Source organism: Cyprinodon variegatus, unplaced genomic scaffold (assembly GCF_000732505.1).
Source record: "Cyprinodon variegatus isolate N-32 unplaced genomic scaffold, C_variegatus-1.0 Scaffold407, whole genome shotgun sequence".
NCBI lineage: Eukaryota > Metazoa > Chordata > Actinopteri > Cyprinodontiformes > Cyprinodontidae > Cyprinodon > Cyprinodon variegatus.
This window is the reverse complement of record NW_015150860.1, coordinates 379,101-394,746: the sequence shown is the minus strand read 5'-3', so window position 1 is coordinate 394,746 and position 15,646 is coordinate 379,101. Positions and strand designations below refer to the sequence as shown.

Sequence of the window (15,646 nt, the reverse complement as noted above, 5' to 3'; positions counted from 1 at the left end):
GAAAGCATCGCAGAAACAACCAACATCACCATGACAACCATGAGGAGGGCACGAAAATGTCTGCTTTAATCTATAAATGATATAAAAATAAAAACACAGCAACAAAATCACCCATCCACTCCAATATTACATACTGTAAAGTTAACGGAATCTCTCAAACACATTTCACGTAAACTTTTGCTATAAAAGGCCATGCGAGGCCATGTCACGGCAAAACACCGCTACCTTGGTTTTAAACCATTTGCAATGTTCTTGTGCTGATTTATATTTTGTGTTATAATAAATGTAGCAAAAAAAAACTGTTTTATGTTAATGAATGTTTTATTCAAGCTTCAGCAGCTTGAACACTAAAATACATTTTTCAAACATTACAGCAATACAAAAAGTGATATACAGTTTAGATATTATAAAAAAAACATAAGATTAAGGCAATTAACATAAAAATGTTAATAATGTAGGAAAACACAACAGCTCTTTGCTATCAAATCCCCTAAAGCAGTGATTCCCAACCAGAGTACCTCTTACTCCTAGCGGTTTGCAATGGCATTGCAAGGGGTACATGAAAATATTTTATTAAAAAAAAAAAAAATTTTTATTGTAAAAAAAGTAAGTTATTCTTTTTTGCAAGCAGAGGAACAGACTGGATGTACAGAGCAACCTAATATTAGCTGTTTTCCACACTGAGCTATCAGAGCTCATCAAAGCAGCTCAGGTGTCTTGATGAAAACAAAGTAAAACTAATTCAAATCCATCTGACTACATTTTTTCGTATTATTTTGTTCCCATTTTATCAAGTTTAGATGTGATTATAAGGGTGTTACTCTAGATACAGCTTTATGATAGGATTTTATTTTGTATTTATTTCAATTCCTCACTAACTTTCAGGCAACATATTTATGTTGTTTTTTTTATTTGAGATGGAAGGCATAAAAAGCCTAAGAAATAAATGCTCAATGTAAAAGCTTAAGTCAAATAATTCATATTTTATGATTAGTTACTGTACGTTTCACTTTTGGACGATCATCAGTAATTTTGACTGAGAGGGGTACCTACTAAATGCCCAAAGGGATGCATAAGTCAAAAAAGGTTTGGAAACGCTGCCCTAAAGCATCATATTTTACATAAATGCCCAGTGACTGTAAATAGGTTTATAGTCACAGCACTGTTAGCGTACTGTACTAATGCCGCCTATTCAGCTCTACACAGTTTTAGTGGTAACTAAGGCAGTGCCTCCCAGCTCTGTAGCAGGAAGTGGGACTCTGTGGTCTGCCACGCTGCTGCATGAAGGCAGCCCTTCGCTGCCATCCCTACAGCCATCCCTCGCTGCGTCAGGGCAAATGCTGAAGCCGTCCTCCCACTTGGGGTCCATCTGGGTTCCAAGGTGCAACTGATGACAGGATGAGTGTCCGTTCGCCTCTCTTTGAAGGGCCTGACCGTTTCTGTCTGAGTGGGTAGGGTGATACATGGCATTAGCTTCTGCTGTCTGAAGAGTCTCTAGTTCAGGGAGAGGATCCTCTGCAACCCAAAAAAAATTATGGAGTATTTTTACATGCTACATACCGTTCTGAATGCTGGACTGCAAAAACAAACTTCAATGTATTATTTTGGAATGTAAAAAAAACTGTACCGGAACCATAACTGGTATACTTTTTATTTTTTAAATGTCAAAAAACAGAGAAAATACATTTTGTAGTTTTATTTAGCGCCTTTAGTTAATCCTTAGTGGAACCAGATTTCTTATCTTGGATATCACTACCAGCTTTGCATATCTTACATTCTGTCCATTCTCTACAAAGTAGCTTAAGTCAATCACACTAGAGTGAGCGTTCATGCAGACAGGAATTTTTAAGTCATGCCAAAGATACCTAATTACATTTGAACTGGACTTTGACTAGGACTTTTAGAACATGGCCTTGGAGCTCTGGATGTATGTTAATGGTTTTTGAAATCTCTGCAGGGTTTTCCAGAGTTCCTCTTTTGTTCTTAGCTCAACCCATCTGGTCTATTCAGCTTCCATCTCTCTAGTGAAGAACAGCCTTACCACCACAGAATGATGCTACCACTTCCATGTTTCACCATGAGGATGCTGAGTTTGCAGCGTTGGTTTCTCACCACACAATGTTTTGCATGTAGGCCAAAGTAAATCAGTTTTGGTCTGTCACAAAACTTTTCTACAAAAGCAAGATTTCTGGAGTTCACCACTAGTTATTCTGTCCACAGTTTCACTCCTCAGTAATGCATGACCCATTGTAACTTTGCAGCTCCTGCAAGTTACCACTTCTGAGATTCATCAATTGCTTAAGGTGTATTTCCTTGTGTTTGTAGGTTTACAGCTGTGTTTCACCATTCTGAAGATGGACTGGACAGTTCTCTCTTAATTGTTCTGGACTTGAATATTGTGGGTTTTTTCCCCTAACCCTGCTTTAAACTCCCTCTCAACTTTCTTCCTTAGCTTTCAGTTGTGTTCTTTGGTCTTCATGTTTTTTAATGACTGACGTCTCCCCAGACCAGCTCTTATTATACTGAGATTAAATAAGTGGATAAACTAAGTGGATTCTACTGTATGTACTACCTACTAGCTGCTCAGAACTCTATCTTTAGGTCAAAAAGTAAGAGGACTGAATACAAAAGCACAACTAACTTTCAGGTTCATAACATTCTTGCAGGATACCTTAAATATATATCTTTTTCCACTCCATAACCTGAGCCAAATGTTACATATACTTTACAGATGCTGAAGGGCTGAATGCATTTTTCTGCATTCCTGTTTGTCTCATGAAGAAAGCTGTTGAGCAACAGTTTATTCAGTGAGGACAAAAGGATGCTGTATTTGATAGACTGTCTTCTATCTGCTTTCTTGCCATTTCTGGATCATTCAATTAAGCCCACAATTTTATCATACGGTGCCAGATTTGGATGTTTGTGGAATTCTGCAGCTGCTGACTAAGTCACATGAGAGACGCTTTCCTTGTACAGCTGCATTCGTTTGCCCAGATATGCAGACTTTAACCGACTTTTTGCATGCAAGATGGTCTCTCCTTGTAAAATAACTTACATATAGTGAGGGGCCCTAATTTGCCCTGCTGCAAGCAACGGATGTGTGCTGAAACCAGAATAGATTGTAAGGCAGCGCTGCTGACCCATGGGACGCCTCACCAGAACAGACTGTGGAGTTTCTACTATGACGAGCGTCACACTTCATCACCTGCCTGCTTGCCATCTTGTTTCCTCCAGTAGATTCTGAGACCGATACTTAGACCCCTCCCCCCTTGACCTGAAATAAGTTATTGAAAAATATGTGCTGCTAATTAAAAATGCTTTCTAATTTACACATCTACTACTAAAATACAAAAACATATATGTATTTTCTTTACATAATTTAATGTGACACTCTCTTTTAGTAGACTTAATCCATCTTGTGCTGACATTAAACATTTTTTTAAATAATTTTATCTGTTTATTCATTAAAATAAATTTAGGGTTTTCTGTTTATTACCTAATTAGATAAACCATTAGTATTAGAGCTTACCAGTGGCTCCACGGGATTTGGCCTGCCGTCTGAAAATGACAAACCAAAGGGTCAGAGCGAGGATGGATCCCAGGGTGACCACCATCACAGGGATCCAAATTGCCTGACTCAGCACCGACATGTCTGGTGAAACGGTTGACTTGGTGGGGCTGATCTTTGCTGTGAGTGGATCCGGGACAGTCAGGACAGGCTCTGAGGAGATCATGTCACATGTCAAGCATTTCACTTGAGAAGTACAGGATACAAAACAATAAAGGTTCAATGTGACTTACCTGTCGGTGGGTGAAGCTTACGGGTGGGTATACAGGTCTGGAGGAGGTTGTCCCATGACTTTCCCTTTGCACACTTCCTATCAGCCATGCCTGCAGCAGGGTAAGAGAACTGCCGCGCTGTACTCCTGTGAACTAGTGACCGAAAAAAACAAAAAAAAAATCAGAGAAGGCAAATAGATGCAGGAGGGAGATGTGATGAGAGGATTTGTGAAATGAATATAGAAGTCCTAAAAGGTTTCAGTTCCTCCATTTGGTAGGAAAGAGTGAATCACCTCATGTGTCCCCTGGGGAGCAGAGACAGCATGTCGTTAAATATATCAGCCATGTTCTCCCCATGAAACATCTATAAAGAATGGTAACAGAGGCCATTGCATGCTCTGCTATTTTGTTTGTATATTTAAGTTTAACTGCAACAGATTACAGTACAATATATAAAGGATTACAAAGGATATTCATACCAAAGTAATTCTAAAGTTATTTTTTGAATACAAAATGAAATAACCTGGAATAGTCTGCAGGATTTATTTTAGTTGCTATGGTTTTTCAGTCTCCTGGTACTTTTTTACAGTTATTTGTCTCCAATATTTCTTAATATTCTGTCCAGTGGTTATTTCTCTGGTATGAGCTTTACATCAGTCCTTTTTCCCCCTATTTCTGCCCTGCAATTAGCCATTCTTTCTTAGTTCCCTTTAGTTGACTCATCCTTCCTTACAGCTGGGTTAAGTGATGGGGTGGAGTAATCTTAAGGAAAATAGGGCAAAGTTTAGTTTCAGAGGGCCTGGCTTTCCTTCGATGACTACTCTGCAGACATTTATAATTAAAACAGTAAATGAAAATGTGCTGCCCATGCACTGAGGCATTGGTCCTTGACGCAGCCATTACAGGTTCAAGTCTGTTGACCTTTTCTACATGTCTTCCTCCTCCTACTGTATTTTCAAAATTAGATGGTAGCTGTTAGATGTTAAGAATGTGGTAGTGCTACCTTTATTAGTTTAACTATGCTTGATTGCAGTTCAGAAGAGGAGAGATGTTAGACTGGAGCTCAGATAGATTAAAATTCAATGTTTATTTGTTGCAAATAGTCACTGGGGTCTGCTCTACTACACTGTTGGTAGTTTAATATCCCTGACTAGTGGAGAACTGAATAAATAAGTTATTTCCACATTGATTCATCTGCTCGGATGTGTATTGATTTAGAGCACCGTGTATGCACATGCAGAATCATAAACACATCCATAAAGTTATTTTCCAAAGTACACATCCTCAACGGAGCATGGATTCAGTTAGGAAGTTACCACATTTCTTAACTCAACCTGTTTTTTTGTAGAATAAAAAACATCTGTAGCGACCGTAGCATTAGATTGGGTTAGTATTTTGAACCTTGTCTTACAAGATAGTATGCATGTATAAGAAGCATTGTGATCACCATCAGTAAAACTCTGTAAGACAGTAAATGTTAGTTTATTAGAAACTCATGGCTGAAGATGGGAGAATCAAATAAATGAGTTATGGTACCTTCTTTCCTCTGGATGTGCATTGTCTGATGAAAACATGCAGTGTTCTTCACTAAGGCTCACTAGCACTGGACTGATGTCACAACACCTACTTAAAAATAAATTAGACTTTAACATATTAAACCCAGCTAATAAGAACACACAGTAACTGAAACAACAAATGTTTGGGGTAGTTAACATAAAGTGTGACTACACTTCTGATTTATTACAAACACATTTCAGACTAGCAAAGCTGGTTACCCTCCAGTCTCTGAGTTGCCCTGCAGCTGGATTCGAATCTCCGCCCATTGTGTTTCTGGATGGAGTTTTTATGTTCTTCTTGCATGTTGGTTCTCTCCAGGTACTCCAGCTTCCTCCCAAAGTGTATCCCCTGCATTATTGTCTGTGCTTTGTATGTGTGTGATGCTCTGTAACAGAGAGTGTGGCGCCACTAGGGGAAGGCCACTGGTGGCCACAGCCGACTTATGCAATGCCCTGGCCACCCCACTCCAACCCAATCGCCAGTGTAAATTGTATTAGTATCAGTTAGCATTTCATCCCATTATGCACAGCCAGCAACATGACATTAAAAATCACACAATAAACCAAGATATGAGGAGGTGTTTACTTAACTCTTTATGATTTTTACAGGCAGGTTTACCACAATAGTAGATTCAAACCCTGAAATTATGGCTTTCAGTTTCAGTGTGCCACCCCAAGATTTTTAGTGGCCCCTTCTGGCCCCCTATGAAACCTTTCTGACCGCGCCACTGAATGGAGAGGCCCAATGACCACTGGAGATTGGCAACATCATGAGTCTAAAAGAATAAATAGATCCAGAAATTGGACGGATGTAGGGTATTTCTGACTGAATGGAGGTAATGTTTTGGCTGAACTAGTTCCTCCTATCAGTCAACTGGCTTCTGGGTTCTCATTATGTTTCTACTAGGCACACGAATAAAGAATGAAGAACTTTGAGTTTCTAGAAGCAAAGCAAGTAGGGCTGGAGTAGCAGTCAAGAGGGGTTATCTGGGACTGGCTGGGAGTCCCACTGGTCTTCCATACCAGCTGCAGAAAGACTGGGTTGCTGGTGAGAAAAACAAAAAAATGGAGGAAAGCAGAAGGAGGAAAAAAAACTTGGTCCCAACATAAGCAGGTAGTAGGCAAACATTATGAAGTTATAATATAAAGTAAAGGAAGAAAGGTTCTCACTAAAATAAAGGAGAGAAAATATATACAGTATATTTAAAAAAAAATTTTTTCAACCTTTCAAAGTAAAAAAGGTGAGATCTTACAAAGGATTAAAACAAAAATCTCATGAAGTAAAACCTTACAAAATAAAACTTATTTTAGAGATTCACACACAAGGAAAAGTAGCAGTTAGGGAGATTTATTGATGTATCTGACAGTTCTTTGGCACTCAGACCTGGCAGAAGAAGCGTAAGCTGCGAATGGATCTTCCAGAATGGTTGGCTGAGGAAAGAGGAGGACTTGAAGGTGATTGGTTGGAGAAGAGGCACATGACGCATCACCTGCAGGTGATGCTGGGTGAGCCTTCCAGTTTAAATTTGCGTCCGAAGTTCATGACAGCTAAAACCAGCAGCATATATTGTCAGACAAAGTCGTGTTGGATTTGAAAGAATCTGTAAATGAAATTCCCAAGCAGACCTTCGGCTTAGATTTTATTTTTAAATGATACGCTGGAAAAATCAGCCATATTAGATTCAATAGATTGAACAGGCAGCATGGTATTTCTGTATAAAGGTCTCCTAGGAAGAAATCCCAGTCATGACTGATTAGATCATTTCTTTAAACTTGCTTGTTGTGTTTTTGTGTTGCCCTGTGATGGATCTGTGTACCCCTAAAACTGCAGAGAGCCAGCCCCTCATAATAAAATAGATTAATCAATGAGTGGAAACATTATAAACACTGTGCTTAAACACAGAAACTGAAGGACGCTGGTAAAAATGTAAAACTTTAATAAAAAGCAAACAACAATAATAATGATTCACATTTTCCAGCAAAACACAGAGGCTTAGAGAAAAACCAACCTGACGGTACATGATTTAAAGAAGGAATCAACAATTGCACTGTTTAGTTAATGATTAGGAAGATAGTGTCTGCATGCATCATGACTTTCAAAAGTTTAAAAAGTAACATAGTGCTTTGGCATTTTTAAAATCATTAAAGTTGCTGTCAGTGTTCAAGGCACCAAAAGAAACGCGCTTCTCTGTTCGTAAACACATAATAAAGTTCACCCTGAGAGGAGAAGTGATAGAAACATTCTGATTGGAAAGATTTTTGGAAAGTTAAACATTGTTCATGACGCTCAGTCGATTAAAAAACACAAAACTCCTCACAGAGGCCTCCTTTCTTTGTCTCTCTGTAACGACATACAGCTCATGGCTCAAAGAGCAGCGGCTGCATCCTGACAAAGGTAAAGTTGTAGAACTGCGGCAGGCCCTGGTGTTTGATGCTGCTGAATTGATCCCACATGAATGGAGGGAGTCCATCCTGCGTCGTCGGACCGTTCACTGCCTCTGCCACAAAGTCACCCGCCATTTTGAAATCTGTCACCTGGATGGAAAGCAAAACACAATTTAGTTCAGATCAGAATGGATAAAAATATCTTCATAAAAAAAAGCATTTCTGCATTAAATCATGTTGGTGATTAGGTCTTACTTTAGTGTCATAGCAGCCCCCTGGTGAGGGGTGCTCTGATTTCAGGTCGTTACGGCAGCAAATGGTTTTGCACGGGTTGCCCGCAGAATATGGATCATTCTTGTAGTCTGGAAAAAAAGAAAACAATACAAATAACCTTTTTTTTACCGCCATTTAATTTTAGCACATCACAACAACTTTTAAGACGGGTGTATAGATTTTAAGGGCCACTTAGAATAACGGACACTAATGCTACAAATTGACATTAACTAACCCACCATTGAACCTCATGATGTGTTTCAATGAGTCCAGGTCCTTCACATCAGCCTGATCGCGGCGGAAGATCTTGGCTCTGGGGCAGAGGTCGTAGGAGAAGTCCTCTCCATACTCCTCCCACATTTCCCCATATCCGCTCATGATGTAGATGTTCCGGTGGAAGGGAATGTTGTAAGATGGCCAGTGACCTGCATCGAGCAAAGGCAGAAGAAGAACCATATGTAAGACAGATCTGTGAGACGAGTGGTGTCAGTTAAGAAGCAGGATCAGAGGACGTGTTACCTCTGCGCAGAGCCTGTGTCTGGTCAGAGTACTCCACAAAGCCTGGGATCTGCTCCACCACGGTCAGAGCTCCGTCATCGATGGTGTGACCCAGCTTTACTTTGCTCCTATCCAGAACCATGTACTGGTTGTTGTAGGTGCCTACAATGGTGGTAAAATGCACTTTAATATTAAATGCTTAGAGGCTCTTTTTTCCCTTAGAAATATAAAATAGTGTTTATAAAAGTAACTGACCAGAGTTGTATTTGGAGAAGGTTTTGGCCCATTCTTCTCCTGTGTGAGCCAGGCTGTTGGCCAGCCTGACCCTCTGCCACGCCAGCAGGCTGTTTGGGGTGATGTTGTCAAATAGGGAGGAATTGAAGACATTGTTGGTGGTCTGGGTCATCATCAAACCACTGCCCAGGAGGTAGAAATCATCCAGAGACACAAGAAAACCTGGAGAAACACATTTATACTGGATTTATCAGCTAGAAGAGAAGAGATGACCAGAGACTCTCCTGGGCGTTCACTAACCTGGGTAGCTGCTGAAGGACAGCTTCCCAGTGGCTGTGTGGGGCTCAGAGATGTGGAAATCCCAGTGCTTGTAGATGCGCATGGTGGCAGCATAGGTGTACCAGCTGGAGTGGGCAAACAGGAGGTTCTCATAGCCCGGAAGCATCTATGGAGGACGTCATCAAACAGTTGTGGAGATAAAGGATAAAAAAAAAAAAAAAAACATTTTTATCCCTCATTTGTTTGTTGCTGTTTGGTTTGTCTCGATACTAAACTTTTAAAATGATAAAGACACTGAGAAGCTTTTCTATCAAGACCATTTTTTAATAACACAACAATAAAAAATTATCAATAATTTAAGGCAAATTAAAATATTGTTTTTTAGTTATCATCATGGAGTATTCTATCTAAACGGAATCACAGGTGCTACTTAAAAAAGTGTGCAAACAAATGCAAAATAAATAACCCAAATATAACACACTATGACAATATATGAAGTTTGTCTGAGGTATTCTCCTTTTAATGAGCAAATAGTTCATAAATCTATAATTTACAATTGAAAAATATCCAAACAACAGTTGTCTTTATTATCGATAACATGCCAAATTAGTATTAAATATAACACATAAAACCTTTTTAGTGACATTTATGAAAACCTTAGTTTCTCTAAGTTATATTTTCATACTAGAGTACATTTCAGAATGCACCATCATACAGTAGCAGCCATTCAAAATGCCCCTTCCCAATCAAATGCCAGGCAAATGGCAGCTAACTTCCCTGCAACTCCCAGCAAAATCCACTCCAACTTCCAGCCACTGGAGTGACCCCCTCCTTCTCCTGGGCGTGCATATTTTTTTAACTCTGACTCCACCCTTTCACTGAATTATAGGGTCTGACCAGGAGATGATGCTTCATTTTAGATCTTAATGTCCACAAATCATGACAGAAAAAAATATTTTAGTAGAAAGATTGATGTTTAAAAAGAAATCATAGGGAACCAGCCAGGAACCAGCCAAGGGCCCATCAAGGAAAGTGGGGAATCTTTTCCACTGGACTAAAACTGCACAGTGACCACAAAAATCAGCCTGAGTGAGGGAGATCTTCACAGCATTCTATAAGAATTTCCTAAGATGCAGCAAGAAAGTAGTTTACTTTCATCAGTTGTGATGAAAGATTATATTTAATTCTTTTTAAGACGGAAAAAAAGCTGGTGGGATCATTAGAGTAGTACATCAGGGTACATCTGGGCATAGCATGAAAAAGCTTCATCATAGAAGTAACAGCTCATCCAAAATACTAAGTCTCAACACATCTCTATGGATTGATCTTTGCAAATTTTTTAACCAGGATGGATTATAATGGTCTGATGAGAAGGCATCATGGCGCTTTATGCAATTTGCTGTCTCACTCTTTTTCTGCTCTCCAGCTGCTGCTCCATCTGATGGGCAGTGGATCTGCCCAAATGGTCGGCAAATTGAAATCTCCACACTAATTAACCATTACGTAACCGGCTCTTTATTTCATTAGTAAGAAATGATCAGCTTTCATTTGATAAACAGAAATATTGTTTGGTTGGGTTTTGTTATATTTGATCAGATCCAATCAAAAGCAGCATGAACTACCATGAAGAGTCTGACTGAGTGAAAAAGGGCTCCATTATATTAGACACACTTCCAGTCAAGGTCGCTTTATATTTCAATAAAGATATTGAAGGTTATTAAACAATATTTTATTTTTCCTCCATCATCATATTGACCACAGTGAGTTTCTTCCCCCTAAAATCACTTTTAAGTGTGGACCTCAGTGTTAGGGGGAAGTCTACAGTATGCACCTGACCTAATGTATCATTTGATCTAAATTTATAAATAAACACATATAAACCATAATCTATTCCAGTCTATTTAACATCGGCAATATTGTGCATATTTTTATTGTTATGGTTATTCCATTTAGGTATATAGTAACTTGTATAAGATGCATCAAAATTCAACTGCTAGAAGAATGCAGCCATTTATCAGTTTATAGAAAAAAGTTTTACATTTTATTAGACTTAAGACTCAACATTATTTATCCCTTGCGATTATTAATTCAGGGAAATTCAGATTCCATAAGCTGATGTAAAGTACAAAGTATTAAAGAAAGATACTATAAAGAGTGTATATAGTAAAAAAAACAAAAACAAAAAAAAGAAAGAAGTCATAATGTCCTGGAATATGTTTCCCTTAGTTAAAAGGGAAACATATTCCCTCTGTCATTTTAAGAATTTATAACAAATATACTTAAAAAATTCATTTAGTAAAGAAATTATTAAAAATCTGTGAGAAAACTTCTATAAAATATAGAATAAAAGAGAAGCACTAATGAAGCTTTTCACGGTCGACACCCAAGCATTTGTTTAAGGAATGTAACAACTTTGACTGAAGAAGGGTTATTTGAATGCAACAGCCTTTAAAAAAAATTAATAATAAAAAGATTGTGTTCATTTATGCATTTAAAGTATGTTCCTAAACCTAGACTGATTTTCTATGATTCTGTAACATCAGTAAATGTTGGTGATCCAATCATATGTAGATCATAGTGGAAACAAAAGGAAAAAACTTCAGTTTATTTTCTGAATTTGACCTGATAAAGAGAAATGTGGCTCATTCCAGTCTCAAAAACATTTAAAACCCAAGAACTAAAATGAGTTATACTTCCCTTTTCCCATGACTATATGTCAGCTGGAACATAGCTGATGCAAAAGTTCTGAGGAAGTGGGACCTATTACTATGTTTCACTGAAAACACCATCTAGGTTTGTGCAGCCTGCTGATCAGGTAAGGCTCTCACCTTGATGAGTGCTGAGCAGTGCCCCATCCCTGGGAGTTTAAAGTCTCTGAGCGCAGAGTTGGAGCCGGGAACCAACGCTGGGATCAGATCCAGCAGATCTCCCACTCCGTTAAGGAACTGGATATCAAACAGCGACAGTGGCTGTGGGAAGGACAGCAGATTAACAGCTGGTTAGTAAAACCAAACAAACGCTGCTGCCTTCACTGAACAACCCCTAAAAAATAAACATTTCTTATGCAGATTGACCTCGACCTGAAACTTAAAGCAGCATTATATGGCAACTGTAAAAAACGAGCAGAAGTATAAAAGCAGAACAACAGAGAAGTTTAATCCCAGAGCAGATTACAAACTAACGGTAAAAATAAAGATGTACATGTTTTGATAAAACAATATGATAATGTTCCTTTAAATAAAAAAAAAATCTTACACAGTTTGAAGCTTCCTCATTCTACATGTGAACTTAGGACAGTGTTTTATTAATAGACTGACTGAGGTGAATCTAATATGTCAGATGCTTACTTTACAATGAGTTTGCAATCAGAAAATGTATTCTTGCATAATTTTATTTAGAAATTAATGCACTAAAACATGAGAAATGTGACACTGAACGATTTTTAAAGTTATGTGTGGAAGAAGGACGGGGGGTGCATTTGGGCAAGCTTTGTTTTTGTGAGATAAAATTAAAAAGTATGCCTTATTGACCTTCTTTCCCTGCTTCTTAGCCCATTCTGCCACTCCAGCTTGCAGGCCGTCCATCTGGGCCACGATGAAACCCACGTGCTTCCAGAGAGGATCGGAGCTCTTGTTCAGCTTCACCTGCTCTCTGACCCACGAGTCCTGCTTCCTATGAGGGCGATACTTCCTGTTTATTTACTATTCACTGTCACCTACAAAAAAGAAACTGAACACACAGTAAAACGTTCCACAGACACTCTGAGCCGTCACATGCTAAAAAAAAAGCCCCACTCAGACATTGTAAACACATCAGCAGTGTTTGCGAGTGAAAAGCAAGCAAATGCATTGATCTGCTTTGTTTACAGAGCAGCTTAGTGGCTGCAGATGGCAATTAAATATCAGATTCGTCATGTGACTGATGCATCGGCTGAACTGAGAAGAGGATATGAAACATGATGACGGCCATGTGTACATCAGAATAGTTACTGTATGTAGCTTTCATTTCTTAAAGGACAAACTCACGCCATGAAAGTCTTAACAGGAGCCAGGATCTTGGGGTCGGTGATCAGCTGTGGATACATGTTGGTGTAGTGGTCCATCATCTGCCTCAGGAAGGAGAGCAGTTCATACTTTGAGTTGCAGAATTATTCAGAATCTTTGAAGTTTTCAACATTTCTGTCAGCTAACCACATACAGAAGACGGAAAGGGAAAAAACAAATTAGTTATAGTTCAAAGTTTGTCGAGATTTGGCACCTATTTCCCATTGTTTATATCTGGCTTTTGATTTTGGCATCTTCACACATTAAAAATAATTTTTTATAACCCATTCTTTTGTATATTTTATGGTCATTTTCCAGCAGTTTCTAGCAGGTTGTCTTCCAGAATCACCCTCCCTATAGCATGATGCTGCCCCCCAATTTGACAGCTATACCTTTATATTGAGATTTAATTAAACACAGCAGGACCCTATCCCAATAGCGGGTCGTATTTTATTTAGGGGCATCAGAGTGAAGCGGATAAATTTTTACTTAATTTTATTTATCATTTAATATGTTTAGAAACCATCCTCTTCATAAATATAAACTACTTTGTGTTGGTCTATCTTATAAACCTCAAAACAAGTACATTATGTTGTAGCTGCATTGCTCTCATCTACAATGAGGCTTTTAGACATAGTTCTAACTTATATCGGTGCTTAATAAAGTTGATACAGTAAAGTAGTGTGTTTCTTACTGGGCACTGAGGAATCCCTCGAGGTAGCCAGCCAGGAAGAAGGTGACCTCATCTGTTTCAGGGGTCTTCCCATATCCAGCACGGATCTCCAGGATGCTCCAGCCTGTGCTGGACAGGCTGTTGTTCAGGTAACCATATGCATCCCCCTCAGTCTCCATCACTCCCTCCTTTAGCACCACAAGCTTTTGTTCTTGGTCCCAGTACACAGTGGCAGTTGTCATCTCTAGGCAGGGATCAACATTGTCAAACATAGAAAATGGCTACATTTGTGAAACAAATTGAATTAAAATTATATTCCCTTTGTAAGTACACTATAATGAGTTAAATCTTCATTATCACAGCTAATAAAAAAAGTTTAACCTATTCAATCTTAGGTTGAGACTTTCAGAAAGCAACAAGTCTATAGGTGAAACCCTAGAAAAAATAAAGTTTCTTTCACCTCTGATTATAACTCTGAGTCGTCCTACTTACTGTCAGCAGCGAAGGTCGTCACAACATGGACTGAAAGCAAGACACACAGCTTCATTATTAGCAGCATGTTTGCAGAAAGGGCTGTGGAAACGCTAACTCTGGAGCAGCATGAAGAAACAAATGGACTAAATGAGGTGGAATTAGAGAAAATCAACGTTATGTGACGGAGGGAAAGTCCAGGGTAGTTAGAGAGTCACGGGAACGGAGCGCTTCCTGATTGGCTGGGAGCCCAGGGAAAGAAAAGGAAGCGTAGTCAGCCATGGACATACCGACCGATTGCGATTTAGGTAACTGTCTTGGTTGAGTGAAACGTCAAAGGTTGTCATGAGATTTGTTTTTCACAAAGGGAGAGAAAAAAAAAAAAAGAATACCACCCCAGATGGGACTCGAACCCACAATCCCTGGCTTAGGAGGCCAGTGCCTTATCCATTAGGCCACTGGGGCACGTGATACATGAATAACACCGTCTGAGATTATATAGTCAGTACGTCGTGATATAAATACTTCTTAAAATCCTAAAATAAATACCTTCGTAAAAACCAAGCAATTTCCAATTACTTTAGCTTTTCTCATATTCACATGTTGTCGAACACCGCGTCAGTGTAAGAATCAAAGCAAAAATTATCAAAGATAGTGACAGAAATTTAAATTATATCTCCGTGCTTCACGCGCTGAGTGTCGCAGTCTTGCAATTTGACCCATTTTCACGTACCACGCCACAAATGATATTTCTTACTCATATTTCCACATTCAATACTCGTTCAGTACACGGAAGGCACCACGTGATATAAACCAATCAGAGGTGAGGTAAGGCAAGGTAAGGTAAGGCGGGTCTAGGCGTCTTCAGCCGTCATTAAGACACAACACCGCCAATATTATAATCCCACCGGACTGATCTCCTGCTTGCTAGAGGACTGATGGTAGTAGGCAGCTACTAAATTATGATAATTAGCTGTTTCTCCTTGAGTTTACTGGTTGATATGTAGTAATTAAAGACTACTGTAAGTCTATTATTTACTGTATTGATTGCCAAGCTGAAGATGCTTTATTTGCTACCATCCTGTACTTGTTAGATGCGTCTCTTCTCCAACACGCCTGAATTTAACAGCTCAATCACCTGTTGTTATGAAAGGCCTTGGCAAAATAAATTAAATTGGTCCAAGAGACAAATCAGTAACAGTCTTTTCATTGCATCTCAGAATTGATTTGGAGTTAAAATGCAAAAGAATGATCTAAAAAAAATAAATAGTTTTTTTTTTAAATATGTGCATCTGCTCCTTATTTGTGCAGGTAATTGATCTGCAAAATAAATTAGTATTTCCGCTTTTAAAATGAGACTATAATTAGACAATATGCACTTAAAGCTACAGTGTGTAACTTTTAGCGACATCTAGCGGTCAGACTGCAGACTGCAGCAACATGAACATCTCCCC

The 15,646-nt window shown here is 38.8% G+C and overlaps 2 protein-coding genes and 1 non-coding gene across 3 annotated transcripts; all 3 read right to left on the bottom strand.

The window, feature by feature from the left end:
* Positions 1 to 1,198: 1,198 nt before the first annotated feature.
* Positions 1,199 to 5,691, bottom strand: LOC107093094. The gene is made up of 4 exons (XM_015387921.1): positions 5,556 to 5,691; positions 3,802 to 3,933; positions 3,530 to 3,721; positions 1,199 to 1,515 (listed from the first exon to the last, which is right to left on the bottom strand). The coding sequence occupies exons 1-4, from the start codon at positions 5,689 to 5,691 to the stop codon at positions 1,199 to 1,201; spliced, it is 777 nt and encodes a 258-aa protein (XP_015243407.1).
* A 1,589-nt stretch (positions 5,692 to 7,280) lies between these two features.
* On the bottom strand, positions 7,281 to 14,428 carry plbd1 (phospholipase B domain containing 1). Its single transcript, XM_015387917.1, has 11 exons — positions 14,214 to 14,428; positions 13,743 to 13,965; positions 13,031 to 13,114; positions 12,536 to 12,677; positions 11,834 to 11,974; positions 9,027 to 9,171; positions 8,748 to 8,948; positions 8,514 to 8,654; positions 8,234 to 8,419; positions 7,977 to 8,083; positions 7,281 to 7,871 (listed from the first exon to the last, which is right to left on the bottom strand). The coding sequence occupies exons 1-11, from the start codon at positions 14,278 to 14,280 to the stop codon at positions 7,695 to 7,697; spliced, it is 1,614 nt and encodes a 537-aa protein (XP_015243403.1). The 5' UTR covers positions 14,281 to 14,428; the 3' UTR covers positions 7,281 to 7,694.
* A 156-nt stretch (positions 14,429 to 14,584) lies between these two features.
* trnar-ccu lies at positions 14,585 to 14,657 on the bottom strand. Its single transcript has one exon. It is a non-coding gene; the product is annotated as a tRNA-Arg (tRNA).
* Between the last annotated feature and the right edge of the window lie 989 nt (positions 14,658 to 15,646).

Excerpts from the sequence above, each read along its gene's own strand:
- plbd1 (XM_015387917.1), bottom strand. The coding sequence starts at position 14,280 with ATGCTGCTAATAATGAAGCTGTGTGTCTTGCTTTCAGTCCATGTTGTG. Across the intron at positions 12,678-13,030 it reads CCTGTTAAGACTTTCATGGC|GAAGCAGGACTCGTGGGTCA; the intron begins GTGAGTTTGTCC and ends TCGCCCTCATAG. Across the intron at positions 11,975-12,535 it reads CTAAGAAGCAGGGAAAGAAG|CCACTGTCGCTGTTTGATAT; the intron begins GTCAATAAGGCA and ends TCCTTCCCACAG.
- LOC107093094 (XM_015387921.1), bottom strand. The coding sequence starts at position 5,691 with ATGCAGGGGATACACTTTGGGAGGAAGCTGGAGTACCTGGAGAGAACC. Across the intron at positions 3,934-5,555 it reads GGCAACTCAGAGACTGGAGG|TTCACAGGAGTACAGCGCGG; the intron begins GTAACCAGCTTT and ends TTCGGTCACTAG. Across the intron at positions 3,722-3,801 it reads TAAGCTTCACCCACCGACAG|AGCCTGTCCTGACTGTCCCG; the intron begins GTAAGTCACATT and ends TGATCTCCTCAG.